At 38.2% G+C, this 10506-nt stretch overlaps 1 protein-coding gene across 8 annotated transcripts in view; it reads right to left on the bottom strand.

The window, feature by feature from the left end:
- Positions 1-408: 408 nt before the first annotated feature.
- srrm1 (serine/arginine repetitive matrix 1) overlaps positions 409-10506 on the bottom strand; it is a 53748-nt gene continuing 43650 nt past the window's right edge. For all 8 annotated transcript variants that reach the window (XM_048612929.1, XM_048612931.1, XM_048612930.1 and 5 more), the window contains 5 exons: positions 8738-8836; positions 5384-5773; positions 4607-4805; positions 3133-3330; positions 409-1770 (listed from right to left, as the gene is read on the bottom strand). In XM_048612929.1, the coding sequence (XP_048468886.1) occupies positions 1669-1770; positions 3133-3330; positions 4607-4805; positions 5384-5773; positions 8738-8836 (988 nt within the window). In that variant the 3' untranslated portion in view covers positions 409-1668. The remainder of the gene's footprint in view (positions 1771-3132; positions 3331-4606; positions 4806-5383; positions 5774-8737; positions 8837-10506) is intronic.

Raw genomic sequence — 10506 nt, 5'->3', positions numbered from 1 at the left:
TGTAGCAAAACGCTACTGCTTCTGGTACTCTGGTTTAACTTGCTTCTGTACTGCATCTGACACCTACATCCAACATCCTTTAATGCACTTTAAGTAGTAGCAAAACAATGCCAGTGTTAGTATTAATTGACTTTAGTTCCTTATCAATTGCATTTCAAATTTCTGCTCCATTTTGTTCTTAAGTTGAAAAAGGTACGAACTAACTTATTTCCCAAACTTCTAAACAAAAATTTACATTCACATTTAAATAAAGATCAATGCTTATAATCTGCTTCCATTTTCTTTGCTGTAACCAATTTTGACCAAAACAATACAAGTACAATTTATTAAAGATGAGGGCAGATGCCCCATTAATAAAATCTGGGACTACTTCCTGTTAGGGAAAAAAGCCCACCAAAGAGAAGAAAGTTCAATTTAGAAATTTAATTTCCATTTATTACTTCAGCTTTTTACAGCTTTATAATTCAACGTTTATAAAAAAACCCTTTTAAGTCAAAAGATGACAAATTCAAAATATTCATTACAGATTTTGTTAAGCTCCCACAAAAGAACAGCATCTAAACATGTTTTGTTTTTACTCCCAGAACAACCGTAACAGTAGAAGACATTAACAGTTTGGGTGAAACCAGCCTGTTACACAAAGGAAAATACAACCCATAGCTACTGTCAACCAGGGAATCTTAAAATCCTTCAGATCCTGGTAGTACCATCCTCTTCCTATAACAATTTTCATTTCTTTTAAAAAAAAGAGACTTCCAGTGTTCTAGATACAGCGCATTTTCACCTGAAGCTCTTTATAAAGAATGTTGTGGACAATCAAACGGCTCAAATAAAACTCAAACTCTGCAGAAACTACACTACAGATTGTATCAGTGGATTAAACACAAAGGATTTGTACAGTTACATAAATGATGTCACATAATACCATTAATGGCAGCCAAGACAAAAACAGCAAACGGAAAGAAAAAGGTACCAACACATTAAATGTTTCATCACAAACAGCATAAATTCAGTCAATTCAGTGCAAATCCAGCATACTTTATGGCTGAATTTGAAAACTGGTTCACTCCAAATTCACAACTTATTCCATACAGATCTGTTTTTATCAAAACCAGTTCCCCCACAAAGGATTTCTCACTATCAAGCAGACCATTCAAAAGGAGTCAGGAAATTCTGAGTCAGAGGCTTCCCCAAGATTTCCATCACTCTGTTCCATGATCAGCTGGCAGCAACCATGCATGTAAGTTGGTTGAGCTGATGGAAGAAATGAAACAGCTCCATGGGACAGAGCTGTTTAAGGTCAGATAGGAAAGAATGAATCTCAGCCAATCATGGTCGATGAGGATAAGCAAAATACAGCTCCAGGATTAAAACCAACCATCAAACCATCGAGATCAACGGCTTTTCAAGTATTATTGCATTTAAAATGAGATGTAGTTGTGAAAATGAAAGCCATGTAGGAATTTTGTCTAAATTTGTAATAAAACATTTCAATTTGACTATGAAAAATTATTTCCGGTATAAGTAAGAGGCAGTGTCAGTGTTCATGAGTGGCATGACAGCCATTTCAATATACTGGCATTATTCTAGCAGTCAATTTTAAAATGTACAAAGCCCTTGTGCCTAATCCAATCAGCTCCGTAAGTTAGATATATTCTGCACTCTCCTTCATGATGGTGGTGAAACTTGAGCCTTCCGCATTGATCGTAGAGCCTTCTCTCGGAGATGCTTTTCCAGGTCATCTAAATTTTCTTCTTCACTTTCCGATTCCTATGACAAATTGATCAGATGAAACTCAGAACTAAGCTGAATGGCATTTTTAACAAAAAACTTCTGCACCAGGGCTCAATGATTTAATTGAAGAAAATTAATATTTAATACTTCCAACTTCTGGACAGGAGAAGCCAAAATTTATTTGAGCAGCACGTTACACGGCTCAGATTTTTTTTTTCTTAGAAAATTTGAAAGGTATACAACATGCTTTGTTATAAACTAAGTTCTATAAAGCACAATTTTTAATGCAAGTACTCACAGCCTCAAAGAGATGCACTTCAAAATACATTGGGCTCCCAAATTATTTGAACTTCATAACATACAAGCAGTACGCGCAATGATTTAAAGTGCATGCACGTGCAGACATGCAACAATATACAATGTAGAATGCAGATCACTCAAGTGGCCCCTCCCATGTGCATTTTCAAAAAGGTAAGTTACAACTATAACCAGCACCAACCTGTACCACAAAGACCTCAAATCACTGCTTCTCTTGCTACCTGATGAAGTGCATTTTGAGGATGAGGCTTAATTTGTACTGTTTTCCTTAGTGCCATGACAGGAACATAAAAACTAAAAACAGGTAATTCAGTCCCTCCAGCCTGTTCTGCCATTCATGGCTGATCACATTTTCACATTCCTGCCCAGTCTCCATAACCTGTCAACACGTTACTAATTAAAAATTTATCACTTCAATCACTCAGCATCCACTGAACGCTGAGGTAGTGAATTCCACAGTTTCAAAACTCTTTAAAGCAGTAATTTCTCATCTCAGTTTTAAAATCTGCTATCCCTTAACCTAAAACCGCAAACTATTTTTCTAGATTGCCCCATAAGGAAACATTCATTCTTCGTCTACTTTGTCAATCTCCTTTGGCATCTTCTATACCTCAATTAGCTCTTCTCTAATTCTTCTAAACTTCAGACAGCATAGGCTGTCTGAACCTTTCTGCTCAACAGCAAACCTCCTTTAAACAGCCTCCAATACAATGACACTTCTGAAGGAAGGGGATCAAAATGGTACACAATATTCCAGCTGGAGCAAAACTTCTCCACTTTTATACCCTATTCCTGTAGCAATAAATGCCAAAATTCCATTTGCTTTCCTTATTACCTGCACACTAGTTTTCGATTAATGTACAAGAACACCCAGATCCTTCTTCACCAAAGCACTCTGAAGTTATTCTCCATTTAGCTAATAGCGCTGAGAAATAGTGCTCAGTTGAGCAATATAGCTAAAAATGAGCAACTGCATACATTTCTAAGGTGCGTGCTTCAAACTTGTAAATCGTACATTCCAAGCTAATTACTGGAAACATCAACTTTATTTCTACTAGTCTCCAATTTTAACTATCTCACCTTTACAGGTTCTGAAGGTTCTGGCTGGGGTGACTTTGCTGGAGCTTCAAATGACCCCATTGTTTGTTCTACAACTGCTGTTGACGCTGCAGCCTTTTCTTTCTTATGCTTCTTGTGTTTCTTGTGCTTTTTGTCCTTCTTATGTTTCTTATCTTTCTTCTTTTTCTTCTTCTTTCCTCCAGTTTCCTGATCAGAGATCTTGAGGATACAAAGTAATATTACTTCACAATGTTTAAAAGCAAGACATCATTTTAAAGTGGACTCACTACACTTGGTAAGCTTATTTTAGATATCTGGCAAAAGTGTTACAAAATGATGTACTTTATCATTAAGCATTGTACAAATACTCCAAGCAGTTTCTGAAGGAGACGTTACCAAATACTAACACTTCTGTTATCTTGGTACCCTGCAATGGTTGAAGGAAAGGTGTATAAAATCCAAAATCAGAGTGGCAAGGCAATTCAACAGTGCCCCACAAAGACAGTACTGGTGAAATCCTGGCAGCTGACTCGACAGCCACAGATAAGACGGCCAAGAAGAAACTAAAGATGATTTAGTAAAAATATCAACAAGGGAGGGATCATCATCTTCAGGTGGAAAAATTCACATAGTATAACTTCAAAAACGAGCAGTTACCCCACTAACTCATGTAGCATCTGCTATGTTTAAAAATAAACTTCAATTATTTCAATGCATGAATCACTTATTTTGTTTAATGCAATTTCCAAAACTACAATTATCTGTGAACTTGTTTGCAGTCTAAATTACCTGAATTAATCCATCCAATTTTAATGGGAGTGCCACATACCTTCCACAACTCAGTTTTACAATACTAAACAAAGCACTAGCTATAGAAATGCCTCATCACTTAATATAATAAAATCAAAATTAGTGAGAATCAGTTTTCACATCAGTACGTTTCTGCACAGTCACAGAGTTGCACAACACAGATAATGACCCTTTGGTCCAAAAATCATCCACATCCAAAACACTCAAATTAATCTAGTCCCATTTCCCAGCATTTGTTCCATATCCCTCTAAACAATACTGCTCTCATGTGCCCATCCAGAGCCTTGTAAATGTTATAACTATACTAGCCTCCAACACTTCCTCTGGCAGCTCATTCTATACATACATCGCCCCCTGCATAAGAAAGTTACCCCTTAGGTCCTTTTTATATCTTTCCCCTCTTACCTTAAACCTATGCCCTCTAGTTCTGGACTCCCCTATCCTGGAAAAACGATCCTGGTCATTCACCCTTTCCATTGCCCCTCATGACGGAAGTTGTGCAAAAACATAAGTTACAGCAAGGGTTGCCATAAGCAGCTACAAAGGGCCCTTAACACTGGGTAGAATAGATTTTGTTGTGGGGGTTTATTCACTCTGCTGATCTTGATTTTTGGAGAATATATTAAGCTAAATTGGAAAACAATGTCAGATGGAGGGATATTAGCAGTGTAGTATCATCAATTACCTTCACAGGAGATGGACTAATCGAAGCACTCTTTGTCTTTTTGTTTTGTGGTAGAGTGGGAGCAGGAGTTGGTGACCTGCTGACAGATTGTGACCTGGAGACTGAAGCAATTGGCCTCTTCTTGGGAAGAGGTTCTGGTGATCTTGATATGGATCTGGAAGAAGAAGCTCTTCTTACAGCTAGTGGACTTGGTGTGATCCTAAGAAAAGTTTACAAATTAGTGTATTCAAAATGAAAGATCCTTAGGAATCAATACTAGGATATACAAAAGTAATTTCCTACATCAATTGGATTGAAGCTATCAAGAGCTTAGAAGACAAGTTTATAGCTGAAGTCCAAAGCATCACATGCTTGAAATAAGAACCTGCATGTTATAGCTGCAACAATTATTAATAATAGTAGATTAGACACAGAAATAAGTCAATTATTCAAACAGTTTAAGGAATTACCTACTAGAAGAGAAGATGCTGAAATTACGACTAGGTAAATCTGAATGAACGCTGACAAAACATGTAATTAAGAAGTAAACTAAATTCTTCTATACTATTTTAGTTACAAGTTGGAATGAAAACCCAAGATAGAAAATATTGCACGTGTGTGTTTTGGTCACCGCAAAGAGCTTGAAAATCAATTAAGGAAACTCATGCAGTCTGAGGTAAAGCATTGGTTTAGAAACTTGAGTCGACAACCAGTAATAGACAGGTAGCACAACGTTGTGAGAATACTTTTGAACAGTAATCAGCGACTGAGCATTAGTGTTTTATTTAATACCCTTACTTTTTAGGTTTCTTGGGTTCCGGGGTCCGTGAAACTCGCCGAATTGGCCTATTACTAGGGGATGGTGACATATGACGTCGTTGCGGTGGAGGCGGTGATACTGACACTCTTCGTGCTGGTGGTGGACTAATAGATCCACGCATCACCCTTGGTCGTGGGGATGGTGAATGGCGTTTGTGTGGAGGAGGAGAGCGAACATCTCTGTTGGAACGACTCGGTGGTGATCCTCTCCTACGCCTGGCTGAGGGAGAAGGGGAACTACGGCGCTTTGGAGCTGGTGATGGGGATCCCCTCCTTCTAGGTGGTGGTGATGGAGTATATCTCCTCTGAATTGGAGGGGAATAACGCCGAGGTGAGGCTGAACGCCTACGCGGCGGTGGAGATGGAGATCTAAAAGACAAAAGCAATGACAGAAGTCAAATTAGTAATTATGTGCAAAATTATCCAAGTCGTAACAAATCCAAATTAATATTGCTCTAATTAATCTTTTTTTATTCTGGTAAAACAATTAACTTTTGCTCCTGTCAATAAAACACAGAACAAGATTCCACTGCCGACAAGAAATAACATCTCAAGTTGGGCTATAAATAATACATCAGTAATGACTGCATTGACAATTTCAGAGTTGGAAGCACAATTAAGGAGCTCCACATGAACTAGAAACCTGCCAGTTTTTGTCCCCAGTCAGCAGGGCCATTAGTGGTCTCCGGTTATGTTGGATAAAGCAGTGGAATTTCTCTCAGAGTACTGACCTTCACACCAATAACTCATACATACTTCTGTAGTGAATGGGCTGTTACTTAGTTGGGATTCCTTTCAAAGCTAAAAATTGCCCGATATAATCAGAACACACAAAGAATTATGATGTGGCCTAGGCAGTGGTGAGCTGCTGGTGACTACATGTCACTGCCCTTGGAATGGGAAGAAAAGAAAAACAAAAACAAAAACAAAAACTTGACATGGGGAGTGAAAGCGTTTCAGCTGGAATAAGGCATGACTAAAAAAATTATATACATGCACCAAATGTTTACAGTAGTTTATACCTGGAATCAAAACACAAATATCAAAAAATGTTATCAATTGCCTGAATGCAAAACATTAAAAACATTAGAACCATCTTAAGATAATTAAGTTTCACTTCCCAGGCTATCATACATCAGGAGCTAATAACAGTATGCACTGAATACAGTAAAGCACTCCTGGATTGGAGAGGGCGAGAAAAGAACCTAAGCAGAATAGTCTGTTTCAGTTAATGTAATAGACAAACCCAACTGTCACCATTCTACAGGAAACCCAGGCTTTACGAAGGCCTATGCTAATGGGATGTTAAATGAATACATATTCATTCTGTAGACTGAAGAAACCAGCCCTTCATTGGCTTTAGATTGGAAACTCAGTGCCAAATTTACAACACCAACTACAGTAAAAACACCCACAACTGTGTTGCCATCTAGAAGTTCGCTGACGACACCGTCGTAGTAGGATGGATGGCTAACAACAATAGGTCAACTTACAGAAGGGAGATAGAGGGCTTGGTGTTGTGGTGCAATGAGAACAATCTCTCTCTCAATGTCAGCAAAACTAAAGAAGTGATCACTGACTCAGAAGGAAAGGAGGAGAACATGCCCCAATCTACATCAACGGAACTGAGGTTCAGACAGTGCAGAGTGTCAAGTTCCCCAGAGTGACGATAACTGACAACCTGTCCTGGACCTCCCACGTAGATGCGACAGTCAAGAAGGGAAGGCACAAGAATGTCTCTTCTTCCTCAGGCAATGTGGCATGTCGATAAGCACCCCTCAACAACGGCTACAGATGCACAATTGAAAGTGTACTGCCCAGGTGCATTACAGCCTGGTATGACAACGACTCTGCCCAGGACTGTAAGAAACTACGGAAGGTGGTGTGCACAGCCCAAACCATCAAAGAAGCCAACTGCCCATCCATGGATTCCATTTACATGGATCACTGCCACAGGAAGACTGCCAACATCAAGACCCATCGTACCCTGGTAATGATATTCAACAACCTCTTCCATCAGGCAGAAGATATAGAAGCCTGAACACACAAACCAGCAGGTTCAGGAACAGCTTCTTCCCAGCCATTATTAGACTGATGAATAGACTCTCTAGCCCCAAATAACACTGACCTTGCTAACGTTGATCTCATCCAACAATGCGACATAACATACAATGTAACCTGTATGCCACTAAGTTTTTTTGATCTGTAAACCCTTGCTTACTACAATCTATGTACCGTTCGTGGACAAGGCTTTTCATTGCACTTTGGTATGCATGACAATAAATCAAACTCAACTAGTATAGAATTTTTACAGGCAAGGCAGCTACATTCAAAATTCTATGCTGGAGCTGTATATAACGTTAATTAGGCTACAGTTAGAGCTGAGTGCAGTTCTAGTCACCACACTATAGGATGTGATTACACTAAGAGAAGGTGCACAAGAAACTCACCACAATGTTGCCTGATCTTGAGTAATTCAGCTAAGTATCTAGATACAGTGGAGTGGAGTTGTTTTTCTTGGAGCAGAGAAGGCTGACAGGGGCCTGACCGAGGTGTGCAAAGTTATAACAGGTAGATAGGGGGAAAACTTACTTCTGAGTAGAGGGGTCAATTACCAAAGGGTACAGTTTTAAGTTAAGGAACAGGAGATATAGAGGAAAATCTTTTTTCACCCAGTGGTGGTGGGTATCCAAAAGTCACTGCCTAAAAGAATGGTAGAGGCAGGTACCCTGGAGACATTTAAGTAGTATTTAGATGAACACTTGAAATGCCATAACATACAAGGCAAGTGCTGGTTAATGGGATTAGAATAGATAAATGCTCGCTGATTGGCGAGTACATGATAGGCCAATGGGCCTATTTTAATGCTGTAAAAACTGCTAAATTATAAAAATGCTTTGATTTCTACTTTGCTGTAATGAACTACAACATAGCTCAACTGCAAGCAGTTACCCTGAAGGGAAACAGTCGAAGTTATAGATAAAAATGTTCTTGCATCAAGTTAAAACAATTTTGGGAGCATTTATGTTGAAACTTAAAATAATCCTGTTTCAGTTCCATGTCATAATTTTGCCATATTACCTAACATGCACACTTAAATTACCCAAATCTAATTCTGCATGTCACTTGAAACTTACCAATTTATTTTGGAACTATAGTTAGAATGAAAATCAGCAGCCCCATGATTTTAAGGAACCCATAAACTTGGGTGTTTAAAAAGCTAAATTCCACCATCAACTTCAAATTCACAAGCACCATGCTAGAAGTTACAACGTTACTAACTTCCTCGAATAGGAAATCACTTGATAATTGGAAGGCAAACCATTTACTAACCTGCGCCTCAATGGAGATGGTGACCTGCGCCTTCGAGGAGGAGGGGGAGGAGATGGAGTTCGGCGGCGCCTTGGAGGCGGTGATGGGCTTCTCCTTCTCCTGTTTGCCACACATTATTAACATGTGAACATACATTTAAAGAGTCAGCACAAAAACATTTCACCGTAGATCGCCCACCGATCCCATTAATTCCCAGCTTCAAAAGTTAAAAGTGAATTTTAGCCAAAGCAAAAAAGCATTGCACTGATATAAACTACTCTTGAAGTACATTCTGGTATGGAATGCCTCTGAAAATTAATCAGGTTTCTGCTGCACAGTATTCAAAATTTATTTGCTGCACAGTATTCAAAATTTATTTTCTGCACAACCCTAGTTGGATTACAGGGGAAATTTTCTTTTGAAACATAGGTATTTTAAAAACTATCACCATTTAACATGAGTAACAAAAACCAACCGTTTTGACAGAATCGAAAAGGTATTCTCAATACACGTAATCTTCAGAATTAGATGCATCTGCAGCCCCCTTAGGAGAAATGTATTGCACACAATCAAGCCATTCAGGCGGGTCGGGCAATGATGGAACTTATGCAACATAGAAGCATTCTCCCACTCAACTTCTTTCAATACTATCCTTAGCAATGCCCCTCTAAATACTATAAAAATAGCTAAATTTATGATTTACTCATACACTCTGCACCCAACTGCAATCCCTAGTCTGATCTAAGTTTACTAATTTCAACCAGTTTGGCAGATGAGTGTTGATTTTAAAGTCAGCCATTTATTGATAATTGCTACCTAATCACTTAAGAACACATGAATTCAGAGAAGCAAGCCACCTGGTGTATCAAGCCTGCTCTGCTTTTCAATTACATCATATCTATGTTACAAATTCCACATTCCCATTTACTTCAGGACGATTTTTAAGTACACCATGGTTTCAACATTTGAAGAAGTGAACACATTACAAATTTCACAGACATTTCAAAAATATCCTTGGATTGAATTTTAATTTTAAAGCAACAGATTAAAACATAATTTTTTAGCCAGCCATTAAACTTAAGTGTTTCACCCCAGATAACCTTTGTTTCTCTTGCCTAACAAGAATCTGCCTCTGCCTTAAAAATATTCAATGAATATGGCACCCGATTGTGAATCAGGTCAAGACTATCTGGAGACTGATGTCCTACCACCATACTATCTAGGGTCAGAGTCCTGCACTAGAAGTCGACAAATCGCTACCAGCCCAAATATCAAAGCCTTCAGGAATAGAGAAATATGGAACAGAACATGTTCTTTCAAAAATACACAGCTTAGATGCAATGAATAAAATTATGTAAATCCCTTGGAATGCAATTGTAGAAATAATATAACAATTAGAAACTTCTATCATTTAGAGAAAGTTAAATAATGATAACAAAACTTTCTCTAAATCAACATTCAAAAATTCAGGTTATTTCAGTGCAATTTTAAAGTAAGAGTGTTTCAATATTCAAAGAAGTGACCAGACTACAAATTTCACAGAAATTAAAAGAATTTTAGCTTTAAAGATTCCAAATAAAATGTAATTTTTCAGCCAGCCATTAAATCTAAATGCTCATAGGTTTTTAAAACTTATGATAAAATTCAGCAGTCACCACAAAATATCACTGGTGACACTGCTATTTTACTCATTTGGTTGTGGGTCTTTTACACCAAATAAAACGGGCTGTTGCTACTATGGTATTCAACATACAGTGAAAACCACTTATTCTTCTTGTATCCAATTCAAA

Source organism: Rhincodon typus, chromosome 27, assembly GCF_021869965.1.
Source record: "Rhincodon typus isolate 14 chromosome 27, sRhiTyp1.1, whole genome shotgun sequence".
Lineage (NCBI taxonomy): Eukaryota > Metazoa > Chordata > Chondrichthyes > Orectolobiformes > Rhincodontidae > Rhincodon > Rhincodon typus.
The sequence above is the reverse complement of the archived record's forward strand: the minus strand, read 5'-3'. Positions and strand labels throughout refer to the sequence as shown.